The 18,415-nt window shown below is 52.1% G+C and overlaps 1 protein-coding gene across 1 annotated transcript in view; it reads left to right on the top strand.

The window, feature by feature from the left end:
• Positions 1-18,415, top strand: part of LOXL2 (lysyl oxidase like 2) — a 104,777-nt gene that overhangs the window by 45,859 nt on the left and 40,503 nt on the right. The window contains exons 4-6 of the mRNA XM_068553744.1: positions 5,920-6,131; positions 13,882-14,104; positions 17,477-17,660. Of these exons, the coding sequence (XP_068409845.1) occupies positions 5,920-6,131; positions 13,882-14,104; positions 17,477-17,660 (619 nt within the window). The remainder of the gene's footprint in view (positions 1-5,919; positions 6,132-13,881; positions 14,105-17,476; positions 17,661-18,415) is intronic.

The following is an 18,415-nucleotide window of genomic DNA, read 5'->3' as shown; positions in this document are numbered from 1 at the left end:
AGGTCAGGTCCCCTACCTGGGAGCGTGGTGGACCATTTGGCCAGACCCACGGACTTGCCTGGTTTGTGGCCTCAGCACCCCTGCTGGGCCAGAGGGACTGGTTGCTGGGGCAGGTGTCCTGCCAGCTTCCTGCAGACAGCAGGTCTTGACTGTTCTCCAAAGAAGCAGCCTCTGTTACCCACCCCACTGCTTTCAGGTTGGAAAATGAAACACAGAGCGTTTGATTCTCCAGCAGCGTTGCAAAGCTCTTGGTTTATAGGAGGAGGGCCCAGACTGACTGCCGGCTTTTTCCTCTGGTGCCTCAGCATGACCTCAGTTCTCAAACCACTCCCACCCTGACCCCCTCCGCCCAGACTGGTCTCCATCACATAGAGCTGAGCAACAGGGATCGCCGCACTGCCTTCCCACTTCCCTTTCATCTATGTAGCCCAGTAGGAATCACCGGCTAGAGAATATTCCCAGCAGTTTCTTAGGCTGTGAATTTCTGATTTGATCATCAAAAGGGGATAATTACAGTGTAGCCAGCTTCTTCCAGTACAACATGTCTTGTACTGTTTACAGATGATACCCACGTAGCTAAACCATCTAAATGTGTGCTGAGGGTCAGAACAGCTTTTAATTCAGTTTATAACTATTTATTAGCCTCAGATTTCAAGGGGAAAGGGGAGGGTGTTAAAAAGCTCAGATGACAAGAGATCGCATGGATAAAGTGCAGACAATCTTGTCCATCGGTAAGTCACACAAGTAGTGCTTATGCTGTGAAAAAAAGCAAGCCTCTCTGTTTATTTTGCATTAAACCAAGAATAAAGGGAGTCTTTATTACATTTTTGGCTGGAGAGCCCAACATTTCTAGTTAAGCTGAATTCCTGTAACTGGATTTTTTAAAATGATTATTAGTTTGTTCCAAGAATATGTGAGGACCCACGATGTCTCGTGTCTGGCACTCGTTGCCGTGGGGAATGCAAGAATGAATAAAGCACAGTTCTGTCCTTGAGAGACTCACAGTCCGATGAGGAGGCAAAATGAAAAGATAGATAGTACAAGATAGTCAGTATAAGCCAAGAATGAATTGAGGGACCCAGAAAGCAAATGCTAGAGGAATAAAGAAGTCGTATCTATGTGGATGAGATATCTGGGGGAGGGACGTCCTAGGACGTCATAGCCCTCAACAGGTATTTTTCAAACGATTGAATGAACAAGGTTGTCCCTGAAGGTCAGGAGGATTCTGACCGGTAGAGAGGAAGGAAAAAAGGATTGCAGGGAGCAGCTTGATGCTGGGGTTAAAGAAGTGATGTCAGGCTGGCATCTTGAGACTGGAAACAGGGCACGGAGGGGATGAGGTGGGTCCTATCAGGAAGGCTCTTGACTAGGAGCATAAGACCTGGGGGAGCCACGGGAAGATCTTGAGCCAAACCCACAAAGGCACAGCGGTCAGCTGGATGGATATGCCAGCCATGTGTGAGATGGACTGGGTCAGCCATTCATCCGGACCGGGGAGAGATACAGGGTCCCGTGAAATGACAGAATTGTGATGCTGTTCTCTTACTTCCACTACATACCTGCCTGGACAATAGAAGTGGGAATGAGAAGGTGACTGAAGGGTAGGAAAAGCACTTCTGGGGCAGAATGGGCCATAAGAGTGAGGAAGAGAGAGGGAGCAGGAGGCATGCGAGGCTTGAGGGCTGCAAGCTGGAAGGGCGTCACCTTCCAGCCTGCAAGAAGGAAAGACCGAGGGCATCCTGGGTGCGTTTGGTTTGAGGTGCTGAGGAAGGTGCCAAGGTGGCACCTGGGAAAATGGATCTCTATCGGAAAGGCCAGTTTTTAAAAATAGCCAAATAAAGAAAGCTAAGGGCTTTGAGAGCAAGATGCAGGGACCTGTTAGCTCTAGAGGGAAGGAGCTTGCTAAGTGGGCAGCAATTGTGCAGTGCTAACCAGCCACGTGTCTAGTTGGGATGATGGCAGACTAGTATATCTCCATCATGGTGCCCCCACCAGACACCACTCCAAGGATGACTTCTCAGGTGGGAAGGTCTGGGCTGATAAATTATGTAATTAATTATGTAACTAAATTATGACTTCTAGAGGGAAGGAAGGGGGATAGTTGGGCTAAGATCTGGCCCTTGCAAATGTGCCCTCCCCGGGGAGGCCATGAGCTTAGTGCCAACTTTTCAGAGAAATTGTGAAGTGCATTCTTAGAGGCTTGCTTGCTTGCCTTGCCTCCCCCTGTATCTTTCCCTGATGCAATCTCCAACGAGACTTTCAAAACTGGTGATTTTTCCTCATTGGCGACAGCCCCAGGCTGTCACATTGTGGAATTTGCAGGTCATTCACAGATGTGGCAAATGTGAAATGCCATTCAAGCACAAGACTGGGAGACCAGCCCTGGTGCTTCTTCACTAGCCCTTCTTTCCACCAACCCACTAGTTAAGGGAGGGCAGGGCATGGCCTCAAGGCACCTTTATTTTCCCCTTTGGAAGCCGGTGATAATCACTCCCGGGGGGATATGATGAGTTTTGAGTAGGACAAGTCAAGAAGGTTCTGTGAATTCCTTGGAGGGAGGCAAGAGGACCAGCATTCAGACTTCCATTTGAATTTTAAAAAGTGCCAGGTGCATTGCTGGCTTCTGGGCTATTGGGCTTAATGTAAAACTCACAAGTGTAGAGAGACTTTTGTTAGAAAAGAAGAATGTGTATATGTTTTAGGGTTTCAAATCTTCACTTCTCTTTTGAAGTTGAACTTCTGGGGAAAAAAAAGTCCTAACACTTGTGGTTATGGAAGGGATTCCACAGCAGTGAGGTCAGGAGGGCCGTTCTGTGTATACGTGTGTGTTTTCCTACACAGAGGTCTCTGAGCAGTCCAAGTGAGCTCCTTAGCCAGCAGCAAGCCCTGAATGTGTGCCATGGAGGGTTTCCCTGCCACCCCCTGGCCTGAGTCCAGGGGCAGCTGGGAGGTGGCTCTCTCCCCTCACGTACACTCTGGCCTGACTCACGGCTCCTCCGGGCGGGTCGCAGGGTGGACTTCACATATGGACTTCTAATGGGAAGAGCCCAAAGGGACCCCCCCCAGAAGGCTGGGCCCCAGGCCCTGCCCCTTGTGGGGCAACTCAATACCGGGCAAGGGATGGGGCGAGGGTGGGAGGGTGTGGACCATTCAGAGGCCCGGGGTTACGAGCCTGGGGCACAGGCTTGGAGTCAGAATTTGGTTTTCATCCTTGTTTATCTACTTATTGGCTGTGTGAGCTTGGAGAAGGTGCAAAACCTCACCAAGTTTTCTCGTGTTTCACCTGTAGCACGGGCATACCATTGGCCCTCTCACCGTTTGTCATGGGAATTGAGGAAGGGAGTGAAAGTAAAGTTCTGAGTGCAGAGCCTGACGTGTAATTGGCTCGTATTTGATAAATGAGAGCCCTCATAGTCATTATGATTCAGAGCAGAGGGCCCCAGGATTGGGGTGTAAGGAGGAGGCTGGCAGGGCCCATGGAGGTGAGAGACCGTATTTTCTGGAATGAATGAATGAATGAGGTGGATCTGAGCCCAAGAGGATGGGAAGGAATTGGTTCTGTGGAGGGAGAAGAGGAGAAGGAATGACAGATGTGAAGCTTGACTGACTGCTCTCCCAGGGCTTTGGAGGAAAACTCTCTGCATCCTCCTCTGCCACATAGGTGCACAGACATACACTCCACACAACGCACAGACACACAGGCCTGTCACTGGCACATCATTCTGCACGCGGACACACACGAGCAGTGCACTCCCACAGGGACACATAGACAGGCGCACAGACACGTGCAGAGACACACACACACAGACATACTCGTGACACTCAGACACACACACTCATACACACGCACGCACATGCAGTGAGTCAGTGGGAGAGCAAGGACAGGGACATCAGTTCTAGCGCTTTCTCTTCTTTGAGCCTCATTTCCCACACCCGAGAGCCCACTGGGCTTGCCCACCTGTCATACTTCTGCTGAGGGGATGCCGACCTGTATCAAGACAAGGGTCTGCTGAGCGCCCCCCGCCCCCAGGCCTTCCTCCCTCTGGGTTCACGCTCCATATCTCCCCTTAGTGAGGCTTCACTGATGCTCTACGGGGGCCGGGCGGGGGCGGGGAGAGAGGCCAGGGGTCGGGGGAAGTGGAGGAGGGCAGGGGCGGGGGAGGATCTGTGAATTTAATAAAGTCAGCCTAGCCTGCTTGCCCCGTGAAGCCCGCAGGGCTGGTGCCACCGCGGTAACTTTCCTTCTGGGCGTCACGTGTTCCTTACATGCTGGAATTCCAGCCTGGCCTCCCGAGGTGGGAGGACAGAGGAGAGAGCTGGCCCACGGGCCAGTGTAGACCTCAGGCCCTTTCTTGCTCACCCCCATCCATGTATCTTGGTGGCACGGGTCCTGTGGCCTAAATGGGGGCTGTAAAGGATCCAGGATGCAGGCAGGCAAACATAATCCTGCCACTGGCGGCTTTCCTTCCGCTCTGCATGGAAAGGAACCAGGGCCAAATGCCACCACTCCCGGCCCACATACTTTCTGCTGTCTCGCAGGACTGGGGAAGCAGGGCCTGGCTTTGCACCCTGAAGCCAGTGGCAAGGAGACCTGAATCCCTGGGCACCCAAATAATGGTCCTGTTCAAAGTGGTGGTTCATTTGCATCCTGGCTGGACGGGGGTTTGGGCACTCGGGGCGCCGGGTTCCTCTCTGCCAGCACCCCTGCCCAGCCCCACCTGGCCCAGCTCAGAGAGCATATCACACTGCACCTCGGACGCTCCCTGCCTCTACGTGGTCTTGGGGAGATCACTGGAGTCAACCAACTTTCTTATCTGGAAAGTGGGGATGACAGTAGCTGTAACGACCTCATTCTATTGGGCCAGAAAGAAGAGGGGCTGGAAGTGAGAGATTCTGGAGATTCCATAGTGTTTGGGGGCAGATTGCGTGAGCCTTGGAAAAACATAAGAGGTATCACTGGAAATCCCAGGTAGGCCCGTGCTCCTCCACCCACCCTGACTTCTCGGGGCCCCCTATCCAACCAAATCCCCGGGGCTCGGGTGTGGGCTTGGGGCAGGGACACTGCAGCTCAGTGTCAGGGGTTGGGGAGGGGAGCCCACCCTGGACCCGCAGCCTCCTCCATGTCCTCGCAGCAGGGTCCTGCCTTTTCTCTCACTGCCACAGAAACAGGGTGGGCAGAGGGCTGAGGAGGGGGCTTTCCAAGGGCCTCAAGACGTTCAGAATCTTCCCTTTCCTTTCCTTTGCACAGTGAATGACTGCGTGCGTCCCTACCTCCCGGGCCCCAGGATGCCCCTCCCTGCTTGGCCGGCCTGGGTCTCTGCCCACCACTCCTCCCTCCCCTCCCCTCTTCTCTCCAAGCCCTCCCCTTCTCTCCTGGCATTTTCGCCCTAAAGGCTGCCAGCCTGGGGGCTGTGAGGTAGTGTGCAAGACGGCTCCACCAGCCTCAGGGTATCTGAGGCTTATCTGCCTGAAACTTCAGTTTTACTGAAACATTAGTGGGGAGACACACACACTCACTCCCACGCATGAACACATATGCTTTGGAGTACAATGCACGCATCCAAATTATTTTTACTATAGAGCATGAAATTCAAGGAACACGGTCTCTCTTCTGCTCTCATTTTGAGACCCCTGCAGGAGGGGGCTGCCGCCCTCTGCTGATTTTGATAAGACAGAGGAGGAGCGTTGGGGTCCTCCAAGTCTCTGATTGCCCAGGTCACACCTGCTCCCCCTCCTTCAGTCCCCTCGGCCAGACCATCTCCCACGCACACGTGCTGTGTGCTCGCGGAGAGCGCCCAGGGGCCCCCGAGGGCCCGAGGGGAGAGGCAGGGGGGCCAGCAGAGTGCCCAGTCTGCCGTCACCTCTCCACGGCCAGACCAGGAAAGTAACCGCTCTCCTTCCACGCCTCCTCCCTCCCAGAACATGCATATCCAGGTGGAGGACATCCGGATCCGAGCCATCCTCTCCGCCTACCGCAAGCGCACCCCGGTGACGGAGGGCTACGTGGAGGTGAAGGAGGGCAAGACATGGAAGCAGATCTGCGACAGGCACTGGACAGCCAAGAACTCCCGCGTGGTCTGCGGCATGTTTGGCTTCCCTGGGGAGAGGAGCTACAACGCCAAAGTGTACAAGTAAGGAGGCTGCGGGGAGTGCAGCTGGCTGGGCTCTGGCCCTGCCTTGCTGTAGAGTTAGCTCTGCAGTGGCCTGGGCTGCTGCTGTCTCCCCAGCAGGTGATTATTCTGAGAAATCTGGACCTTGCAGCAACCGTTAGGAAATTGAGAAACCGATCGCTTCGATTCGGTTATATCCATCCCGAGTAAATCTTGCAATGCTGTTAGGATTTCCAAAGTTAATATCTCCCAGGGGGAAAAGGAGTGGATCATAAGGAGACTCAGAGTAATTTGCCCGAGGGGGTGTCCAGTGAAGGGTTTTCAGCTCAGGACAGGCTGGTGTATTGGCTGGTCGTGGGGTCTTCCTAGTTCCTCTAACAAGGATAATAATCGGCTTTACTGAGTGCTTACTACATGCCAGGCAGCTCTGTTCTTAGCCTCTTAAGCTTCACAACACTAGGAAGCAGCGGTCTATTTCAGAGTTAAGGGAATAAAGTCAGAGAGGGGTGATAAATCTCGGAAGTGGATGGGACTTCCCTGGCGGTCCAGTGGTTAAGACTCCCCGCTTCCACTGCAGGGGGCACGGATTCGATCCCTGGTCGGGGAACTAAGATCCCACATGCCGTGCGGCGTGGCCAAAAAAAAAAAAAAACCTAGGAAGTGGCAGATCCAGGATCCAAACCCAGGTCTCCAGCGACAGGGTCCACACTCCTTAAGAGTGTAGACTCACTACCTCTTTCCTTTCAAGCCAAGGAGAGAGGTGGCTTCCAAGCCAGGAGACAGGGGTCCCAGCCCCAGCTCTTCTTCCAGATCCCTAGGGTCAGTGTAGGCTGCGTCCCTCCCTGGGCTCGTCCTGGCCGCCTCCGGTCAGAGCTCCCGGTCCACCAGGAGGGTGAGTGCTAGAGGCGAGCTGCCCAGCTGGGCGGGTGACCATGGTGGTGATTCCCACCCCCAGCGGCCCTCAGACACGGCCCAGACCTTCCTGTTTGCACAGGGTGGGATGGGGGCATGCAGGGTGGTCCCCATCTTCTAAACAGTTTCGAGAAGTCCCTCCAGCTGGCCAGCTCCTTCCCTGGAGACACCTTCTCAGCTTTTCCTTCCAACTGGAGCCAAGAAAAGCAAATCCCCTCCCCTGACAGGCCTCCTACCTGCTGGACCCACCAGGGCGCCCAGCCTGTCATAGGTCTGAGTCCAGTCCCGGGAGTCGGAAGGCTGCCATGAGCCCCGCCCGGAGCAGGATGGGGTGCCTGAGGCCAGGCAACACGTGGCTTGTTCAGAGGGCATTTGAAAGCCACCTCCTCAACTGCGGATGGACCGGAGTCCTCTTCTGGCTTTTGAGGAAGGATCTCAGATCTCAGATCTGTTTTGGCAGCTGGGCCGCACATGATCCTCTCACGAGCTGGGTTTGAAAACCTCCTCCCTGCTCCTCCTACTCTGTGTCTGTGGCTTTGCTTTTTCAAATGTGGGCAGGAAAAAGGCTGCTAAGTCTGGGAGGCTTCCAAGGTGGTGGGAGGTGAGTAGTAGTCTCAGCCCAGATGGGAGATGATTAGCAGACACTGGAAACCAGCTCCTGGTCCAGCCCTCTCGCTGGAGATGGTATAGAGGGGCGGGGCTGGGGGATGGGAGGGTGGCTAGGCTAAAACCTTCTCCATCTCAGCTTGTATCTGACGTGGTATGTTAGTCCCTGGGACGCAGCTGACATTTGGGCCCCAAAAGAGAAAAGCGTGTAGGGGAGAGTTTCTGTGCTTCGGTGGTGCTGTTAGGGGTTGAGATGGTAGCTGGTGGGAGGAAGCTGTTAGCGAAAAACGGGGCGTCCCAGGGCATGTGGGGTCCTCAGAGGTCACCCCGCCCAAGCCCTCAGGCTGCACAGGAGGAGACCCAGGCCTGAAGGGCAGTGGAGTCAGGGGTCACAAAGCCACTCCTGCCAGAGATGCAGGGCAGCCCAGGGAGAGCTCTCCACACTGCTGCCTCCACCCTCAGACCTGCTCCTGCTTTGCTCCACCCTAGAGGCGGGGCCTGGCCACACTGCACAGGCCGCCACCACCGGCGGGCTGGTAAGTCTGAGAGCTGGGGCAGCACTGGCCTGGACACAGGGGTATCTGTGAGCCCTGCTCAGAGACTGAGGACAACAGAGGCCTGGGAGCCAGAGTAAGGGCCACACCCTGCACGGTCCCTGCATCTGGGCCTTCTGGTAGCATCTTTCCCCACCTCCCTTTCACCTTTCCTGCAGCAGCCTGTCTGTCACTGCTGTTGCTGACCACACCCCCAAGGCAGGGGAGGTGGCCTCCCAGGGAGGCCCTTCACCCCAGGAAGGAAATTGTTCTCAAAGTAATTCTATCTGGGGTGGGGTTAGTAACCTCCAGGCATCCACCAGGCCCCTAAGGGACTTTGCAGCCTTGGAAATTCACCTGGGCAGCATCTATGGCCTCTCCACCCTGCCTTCCTCTGCTAACCTGCAGGTCTGGTGGCCTTAGAATTATCCCCAAGGCCGGGACTGCAGCTCTTCATCAGAACCTCTGCTGGCCATCCAGCCTCGACCCCCCCGGCCAAGTCAGAAGAGTCTGGCGGGGTTGCCTGCAGGTCCCCCGGAGGCCTCTGCCCTCACAGGCTCTCCCCAGAGGGAAGTCAGGGGCTCCCACCAAGGGCTGCTTTGCCATGGGCTGACTTCTATGCTGGACTGGGAAGCCGTGCATATTGATAAAGCCTCGAAATTGATAAAGCTGAAGCTTCAGGGCCCCATCCCCGGGGCCAGGAATATTTTGTAGTCATTTTCTCTTTCTTAAAGCAGGATCGCAATATTGTTATTGATTTATTGATACGAGCTTACTGAGCAGAGATTCTGCATCTAATGTTGCATCCTGCGAGTTAGGAAGAGCTCTAAGGCTTTGGTGAGAGTTGGCTGAAGCAGGGACCAAAAGGAGGCCCTCCACAGCAAATTATAGAAATGCCGGATCCACTATGGTTTCGTGTAGAGAAAGGGGTTCAGAGGCTTGGGGAGACTGGAATGTTGGAGTGGATTTGTCATCTAAGACCTACTCTCCCACCCGGGAGGGTCCAGAAAACAGACTTCTCACCATGACTGTGAGGAATGTTTGTGAGGGGAGCCCTGGCATTCTTAAGAGCTCCCTGATTGTTCTCTCAGCCAGACCTCTGGGTGGGAGCTACAGTCACCGCAGGTTGGGAAACCTAAATGCAATGGGGGTAATTGGATCGGGGGTGGCAGGGGCCAAGTGACAGCATTCAACGCCAAAAGCAAGGTGGCCGTGGCTACTGAATGGCCAGCAGATCAGAATACTCTGACTCCTGCAGACCTGTGGTATTGACCAGTTGATCTAGTTGGCTGGATCATGGTGTTCCTAGAAGTGAAATAGGAAGCCTCCTCAATTCTGTTCTTTGGGCGGGAGGCACACTGTGAGTCTTGTGGAATTTTAGCTCCCCGGCCAGGGATTGAACCCTGGCCCTCGGCAGTGAGAGCACAGAGTCCTAACCACTGGACTGCCAGGGAATTCCCTACTCAATTCTTAATCTGTAAAAGCAGAAAAGTTCTAGGTCAAGAGAACAAAAATCTAACCTGAATCATAAAAACAGGCCCAGCCTCTCAATCAGTATCCAGACTTGAGCCAGTTTACAGACCCAGAAGCCCTTGAATGAAGAGGAGGCCAGGTCCCCTTGAAGAAGGACTGTGGCATACTGCCAAAAATGTGTACTGTTAATCATTGGCCCAGCCTTCTCCAAAGGAGAAGATCACTGTATGTTGGGCACAAGCAAATAATCAGAACTTTCAGGAACCACTGGACACAAGCTCTGAACTGACACTGATTCCAGGGGCCCAAACATCCCTGTGGCCCACAGTCAGAGTATGGACGTCAGGTGATCAATGGAGTTTAGGCTCAGGTCCACTCATAGTGAGCCCAGTGGGCCCCTGAACCCATCCGGTGGCTATTTCCCTAGGTCCAGAATGCACAATTGGAACAGACATAGTCACATAGCAGGCAGAATCTCTACGAAGTCTAGCTTCCTCCTTGGCTGGGGGAGAGCCAGGAGGACTTCTCATTTTTTAGTTGAATCAGTTCAGCTCAGTGTTCTTCTAGCCACCCAGCCATCGGGCTAGATACCTCTTTCTTAAGTAGGCTTCCCGCTTGGCCAACGGCTGTCCTGTAACTCCAGTCGCCCACCAATCAGCAGGCCTGGAGTGGGCTGTCCACGCATCCTCCCCAGCGCCTCATATATCTGCATCCCCGTATCTGCGTCCCGGGGGGCCTGTGGGAGTGAATCATGGGGGCAGGGTGGGCTCTGGTGGTGGAAGCCTGTGGAGGATCACGGGCAAGTTCCTGTGAGCTGATGTAAGAGGGCAGTGGGGCTGTCTGGGGACGGAGGAGCAGCTCTGTGTCTGCCGAGGGTGCTTCGCTCTATATTAAGAGTACATCTGTTCCTGGGAGAAGCTGGTGGTCATGGAAAGCTGGGAGCTAGAAGATGTTCCAGTCCAGTGGGATCTGCCCACTCCTTGTGCAGCTGATATCCCCTGGGTGTATTTGCTCGCCCGATGGTAGGGGTGTCATAGCAAGCTGTAACCCGCCCCCCCACCGAGTACGTTCTCCAGTCTGATGTGGGAGTGTCATGGGAAAGAAGCTGGAGGCTGTGTTTCCAAGTGCAGGGGCTTTCCAGGGAGTGGGGAGGGGCAGTGGCTCTTGGAATTATTAACAGTCCTCCTGTGTAGTCCTGTGCTCTGTCTGTAGCTATGTTGAGCACACATCCTGAATTTTCCAAGACAGTCCTTTTTTCAAAAAGAAAAATTGGTGGGGGGGAACCTCTCCGTGTGGCTTGCGGGATCTTAGTTCCCTAACCAGGGATTGAACCTGGGCCACGGCAGTGAAAGCACCGAGTCCTAACCACTGGACCGCCAGGGAACTCCCAAGATAGTTCTTTTTTTTTTTTTTTTCGAAGATTCTGTGTCATTGCACCCCCAGGTACAGTAGAATTACTACCAGTAGCAATTTTTGATTAAGGAAAGATATCAGCAGCATCTGTAGGGTTTTTCCTTCCTCTCTGTTCATATCCCATTCACTCTGAGACAAAGCAGAAACTTCCAGGCCTGCTGGACCAGCAGGGACAGGACCCTGCTTCTGCCCATCTGGGGCCAACTTGCCCTGGGCGGCCCCTCCTCTGAGCAGTCTGGCAGTGATGCTGTCCGGCTCTCCCTGGCATCTCACTGGATTCCGCCAATCAGGGATGAGCACATAGACCCCAAAGACCTGGGACAGCATGAGAGGACAGGGTGTCCTCCCCGCCCTCCTCCTTTTCGAATCCCGCCATCATTCAAGGCCCAGTTCAAACCTACTCTTCCTTGAAGTCATCCACCATCTCTCTCCTCTCATCTTTCTTTTTTTCCTTTAACCAGTACAGTTTTTATTTATTTATTTTACAGACACTTAGGTAGCCCTTCCAAGTGCTGGGCACTGTGGTTAAGGGCTTTATAAGAATTAACTCATTTAACTATCCTAACAATCTGATGAAGTAGATCCCATTGCTACATCTGATCTGGAGATGGGGAAACTGAGGCACAGTGACCTTTCTGTTAAACAATTCATTACTTACTGGTTGGTTATCATTTTAGAAAAAACTTTGACTCACCTTGATCCATATTCTGCCTTCCAAGAAAAAAAACATAAAAACACACAACACAGGCTAAGAGCTTACCTAGGATATGGTATGGATACACCTCAGATTCACTGACTCCTGGGTGAAGAATTTTTTTTAAAGGATAAAGATGGTAATTTAATAATGATAAAGGAGTTACCTCATCAGGAGGACATAACAGTCTGAAATGTTTATGCACCAAATAACAGATCTTCAAAATACATGAAGTAAAAACTGACAGAACTGCAAGGAGAAATAGACAAATCCACAATTATAGCTGGTGATTTCAGTTCTACTCTCTCAATAATTTATAGAACAAGTAAGGATATAGAAGACTTGAACGACACTATCACCCAATTTGACCTATTTGGCTTTTAGAGAACACCCCACTCAACAACAGCACTATGCAAAATTTGTTCAAGTACACATTAAAACAAAACATAACCTTGCTAGAACATAAAATATGCCTGGACCATAAATTATGTCTCAATAAATTTGAAATGATTCAAGTCATACAAAGCATATTCTGTGAACATGATGGAATTATGTTAGAAATCAATAACAGAAAGATATCTAGAAAATTCCCAAGTACTGGAAACTGTATACCCAGTTCTAAATAACCCTTCTGTCATAAAAGTAATCAAAAGGTAAATTAAAAAGTATTTTGGCCTGAATTAAAATGAAAACACAGTATCTCAAAATATGTGGAATATAGCTAAAGTAGTACTTAGAGGGAAATTTATACTCCTATATCGGAAAAGAAGGAAGGTATCAAATCAATGACATCAGCTTTCACTCTAAGAAACTAGAAAAAGAAGAGCAGATCAAACTGGGTGAAGATTTGATGTGGTCTGTGGCTGAGTTTCATCACCATTATAATTTCCATGACGAAACCAAGTCTACTTTGATTCAGCAGAGGGGGTAATTTAAGTCTGTTCTCATTTCTTCTCATTGGATTCACATCTTTAATTTTGTCTATCAATGGGAGAGAGTTTTACACTCAACTTGTCCTGCTCATTGACAAAGGGAAATAAAGGCAGGGAAACAAAGGGAAACAAGACAGCATGTTGAAGATATCTGAAGAGTTTGGGTGACCAACCATGCTGATTGCCCAGGACTGAGGGGTTTCCTGGGACCAGGGGTCCCATCTCTTTTATTTATTTATTTATTTATTTATTTATTTATTTATTTATTTATCTATCTACTGAAGTATAGTTGATTTACAAAATTGTGTTAGTTTCAGGTATACAACAAAGTGGTTCAGTTATATATATATTCTCTTATATATATTTATATATAACTTTTCTTTTCTTCATATATACATATAAAACTGAAGATTATTTTCCATTATAGGTTATTACAGCATATTGAATATAGTTCCCTGTGCTGTACAGTAGGTCCTTGTTCTTTATCTACTTTATATATAGTCGTGTGTATCTGTTAATCCCAAATCGTAATTTATCCCTCCCCCCGCTTTCCCCTTTAGTAACCATAAGTTTGTTTTCTATGTCTGCTGAGTCTGTTTCTGTTTTGTATATGAGTTCATTTGTATTATTTTTTTAGATTCCACATATAAGTGATACCATATAATATTGGGTTGGCCAAAAATTTCGTTTGGGTTTTTCCATAACATCTTGTCTTTTTCTGTCTGACTTACTTCACTTAGTGTGATGATCTCTAGGTCCATCCATGTTGCTGCAAATGGCAATATTTCATTCTTTTTTTATGGCTCATATTCCATTGTATTTGTCTCTCTTAGATCCCTTTCTGCATTTTGTATTTGTAGGCTTTAGTATTATCTCACTACACTCAGTTAGTCCCTTGTCTTCTAGAATGTGAGCTTCCTGGGGGCAGGAGGCCACCACTGCCCTTCCGGGTCCTGCTCCCCAGTGCCCATCACAGGCCCAGCATGACCAAGGGCTCAGTGAGTGCTGGCAGATGCACCCTGCAGAGCTCTGTCTGGAGTAGGACTGAACCCCAAGAGCAGGGACCGTGCCTCTCTGGTTCCACCACCAGATCCCCAGCAGCTGGCACAATGGCTGGCCCCGGGCAGGGGTCCAATGCCCAGTTGTGGAAGAAGGGAGGGGTGGGCACCATGATGCCTTGGTCACCTGCCCCGTCTTACCTTCTGCAGAATGTTTGCCGCCCGCAAGAAGCAGCGCTATTGGCCATTCTCCATGGAGTGCACAGGCACGGAGGCCCACATCTCCAGCTGCAAGTTGGGCCCTCAGGTGTCGCTGGACTCCGTAAAGAATGTCACCTGTGAGAATGGGCTGCCGGCCGTGGTGAGTTGTGTGCCTGGCCAGGTCTTCAGCCCTGATGGACCTTCAAGATTCCGGAAAGCCTACAAGCCAGAGGTGAGGATGGGGCAGGTGATTTGGCCACTTGGCACCTGAGGGGGAGGGCTGGTGGTTAAGGGAGCAGAGAGGGACCCCCAAGAGAAAGCAAGGAAATGAAGACCACTTTTCTAGAGGGCAGGAAGGCAGAGGACACCTGTCAGGGCCAGCCTCTCCGATAGATGCCACCTCTAGGGTGTGACAAGAAGCTGAGCCCCTGCCCCTAATCATTAGCACCCCTACCTGTCCTTCCACTGCTGCTCTATTCTGAGGCCAGTGTCCCCTTTGCGGGGGACAGATACACTGGAGAGGAACATGCCTCATTACTGACGTCACAGGCTCCGTGTGCTATCTGTGGACCAGCATGAAGGGTGGGAGTGGCCACCTGGGGCTCCTGCACAATTCCTAGAGGAATCAAGCATCCTGGACCCTTTGGAAACACAATCCAACCGTCAAAAGCACGTGAGATCAGCAACTTTCCAACAAGTTTTGGTTTATTCTGCAGCAGAAAGGGTAACAATTTTTAAAAGCTGTCACCGTGATAGTAAATGGAAACGTGCCATCACCACGTCTGTGTTATCTGTACCCGTTATCACGTTATACGTTTGTGAACCAGCCAGTGTGTGTGCGTGTGGGTGTATTCAAGAGATGTCAGTGTACGTCTGTTCACGTCAATTACATCCCCACTTCAACTGACTGATTCCTTAGGACAAGCGAACTATCCCAACCATTGGCAGGCTTGACACTTCCTCTGAAGACGAGAAAGTGCACTCTTCTGTCTTCCCTTGAAAATCATTAGGCAGCTTTTCTATTTCCTACACTCCTCTTTTCATATATCCACAAAAGGTCTCTGTGATTTGCCTACTCTGGAAACTGCTAATACGGGCCGGTGGGTGGGAAGAGCGCCTGGGAAGAGGAGAGGGATGGGTAGGAAAGAGAGCTAATCACTTAGTAGGGATTGATTCCCTGTATCAGACGAAACCTAATTACTTGGGAATCGGTCCCCTGGGCCAGGACAGGTTCCAAGTCAGCTCTGATCGCATTAGGGGTAAGACGAGAGAGTAAACTCTGATGGGGGCAGATGGTGTGTCAGGCGGGTCCGGGTGGGGGGGGTGAAGTGGAGGGCAGGAGCCGCAACCCCTCCCCAAGCCGAGGCAGCCTCATTCTGTGTCTACTGTCCCTTCTCCATGTCTCTCCCCCTATCTACTCCCTCTGCCCTCTCCAATCTCTCCTCTCCGTCAACATCTAATGACCTGCTCTTGGACAGGGGCTGATAACACTCATCCAGTGGAAACGAGAAACCCAGGCAGGAGCCGATAAGCCACACTGGGTGCCCCCTCCCAGGCTGGGGTGGCATATTTGGACAAAAGAAGAAGCCTTAAACAAAAGGAGTGAAGTGAACACAGCAAGCCCAGGCATCAACCGGAGGGTGTGGGAACTCTCTGGGGTGTCTTCCTGGTACTTCCGGCCGGCAGCCAGCCCTGTCCCCCTCCGTCCCCACCAGGGCCTCCAAGCTGCACAGACCTGACCACACATCACACGTGTGCAGCCAGGCCACACAGGCACGCCTGCAGCCCCTCACTCCCCCCCTCTGCCACGTGACTTGACAGCCACATCCTTTCTACAGCCTCAGCCTGAGCCTCTGAGCTTTCCTCATGTGTCATCCAGAATACCAGGCCCTACTGTTTTGGAATTCCTCTTACTGTGTGGTTGAAAGCAAGGGAATCAAGTTCATACCAAACCAATTCAAAAAAAAAGAGCAAGCAAGGCTTACATCACATTTTCCCTTGGTTTCTTTCTTTCCTCCAGGGCCAGCTGACTCTGCCTGGCCTCTGCCAGATAGGGTAGGGTTATCTGGGACTCTGCCTTACGCTTGAGTCATGGATGGTCCGCTCCATGGGAAGGGGACCCTGACATCCAGCTAGAGAGCTTGGGAAAGGAAATGGGGGAAGGGAGAGGTCACGGTTCTACAACTGTCAGGGGCTGGGGCCAGCAGTTGTATTTGTCATGTTTTCTAAAGCTAGACTAAAGTTTCTTGAAGCCAGTGTGGGTTTTGCACCCCTCCCTGTCCCTCTTTTCTTCTCCCTCTCGTGCCAGGGTCTGTCCCTGAGGTCTGTAAATCTGGGTGGGGACCTTGGCTGGAGGATGGAGACACAGGCTCTTGTTTGATGCCTTGGCCCTCGAGATGACTGCTGTATGTTAATGCTTGAAAAACACCACCTCCAACCAGGGCTGCCTCGTTCAGACCATCAGTGGGTGGGATGAAGGGAGTCTGGGGCTGAGGACTGCACAGGCCAGAGTAGAACAATGACTCTGGTCTGATCCAGCACACGTAGAAGGGCTGCACAGTCACCCCTTACTCCTTCTGTGTTGAATCAAATGGCATCAGCAATAACTCAGAGCCTCACAGCCTTCTGAGTTCCCCACCCCAGCACACACACACACACACACGCACACGCACACACACACATGCACAGAAACGGATGCAAAGCAGGGTATGTGGGCAAATGGAGTCAAACGACCCGTCTCCCATCTTGAAAGGTGTAATCCAACGGGATTAAGATGCTGGTGGAGAGTAGGTCTTACTCCTGTGCAATTAAATAAGCTCCATAAGGTGATTAAGGCTTCCAGGCTGTCAGTGAGCAAGTAGGCGTAACTAAACTATAACCACCTACTCTCTCTGCATATCTGGTGGGGCTGCATCTTCTGAAGAGTTGGGCTGATCTGGACGTGGAGTAGAATCGGGGTGGCAGGAGCTGGAGTGGTGACTGGTCATGAGCCCAGCTGCAGGACTGATGTCGGACGTAACCAGTGGGAGGCTCCCCATCCCCTTGCCACGGCCGATCTCCAAGTCTTGGCCGCCTCAGGGGGTCCCCGCCCTCTCACTCTCTGTCTTCTGTCTCCTGCCTCTCATCGGCCTGCAGAGCAGGATCCTTGCGGTGTGGTCCATTTAGCGCCCTGGAATCTCCCCCGGGGCTAGACCACAGCACTCTGTTACGAGCAGGATAGAATTATGATCCATTTGAAATCTGCAGACTTTGGGGGTAGGAGCTTCTTTCTGTAGCTCTGAAGCTTGAGGTTCTGGAGTGAGGGGGTGGAGGGAAGTGTTGGCGTTAAGGCCCTCGAGCAAGTATGGGGTGGGGTGCTGGGCTGATGAGGGTCCCTGATGGGCTCCCCAGTGGTCCAGGACGAAAGGTCCACGAGAAGGCTGCAAAGGGCACGCACGGCAGAGCCGACCATGCAGAGTGAGCATGCGCGCCTCCCCACCCCTCGGGGGGCGCACGCACAGATCAAGCACTGTCAGCTTCTAGCTTGGTGCCCGGGTTTGGAGCGGGGAGGGGTTGGGAAAGGAGGGGAGTGAGCTGCACTCAGCAGGACCATGTGTCTCTTCAGCAACCCCTGGTGCGGTTGAGAGGAGGTGCCAACGTCGGGGAGGGCCGCGTGGAGGTGCTCAAGAACGGAGAATGGGGTACCGTCTGCGACGACAAGTGGGACCTGGTGTCCGCCAGCGTGGTCTGCAGAGAGCTGGGCTTCGGGAGCGCCAAAGAGGCCATCACAGGCTCCCGGCTGGGGCAAGGTAAGGCGCGGGGAGGACGTTCTGTGGCCTCTCTTCACGGAAAGTGTCACATGGGGAGCCCAGCCGGGGCTGGCTGGCCTCATCCTTTCCAGGGTCTTCTTGCTTTGCCTCCTCCCTCCAGCAGCTGCTGCTCTATTAGACAATCCCAGGCCTCTCCCCAGGCAGTTGGAGCTGGAAGGGCCTTAGGGAATACTGAGTGCCCATTTTATGGATTTGGAAGCTGAGACCAGAGAAGGAAGTAAACGACCAAGATGAGACAACATATTAGCACCCAATGAATATTCTAATGGAGGTCTACCCAACTCCTAACCCAGTGCTCCCCACAGCCCCACTGAGAAAACTGGAATTTCCAGGTCCTTCCCCCAGGAGAAGACCTCAGAATTCATGAGGCTATGGACCACCCCGGGCACAAAAGAATCCTGAATGTCATCTTACTTTTCCACCCTGAGTTAGCACCACAAACATTCTGTCCCTGCCGCCAGAGACTGGGAACAGGATGCCCTGCTCCCAGTGTCATGAGATGCTAACAAAAGAAGAGGCCTGGTTTTTATTAAGTGTCTCAAACAAATCTTTCCTTTGAGCAAAGAACAAGAGTATAGGAGGCTTTCAAGCAGGTCACCCTGTTGAGAGGAATGTTGTAAACATGACATGGCAACACAACAGATAACTTCCCCTCCTGACCCCCATGAAGACCACTGCTCTGGGCCAGCCCTGGTCCTGCAGAGGGTGGAGTCTTTGCCCCAAACAGACCCTGC

The sequence above is a fragment of the Eschrichtius robustus genome, chromosome 10 (assembly GCF_028021215.1).
Source record: "Eschrichtius robustus isolate mEscRob2 chromosome 10, mEscRob2.pri, whole genome shotgun sequence".
NCBI classification, from domain to species: domain Eukaryota; kingdom Metazoa; phylum Chordata; class Mammalia; order Artiodactyla; family Eschrichtiidae; genus Eschrichtius; species Eschrichtius robustus.
Note: the sequence above shows the minus strand (reverse complement) of the source record. Positions and strands in the feature narration are given on the sequence as shown.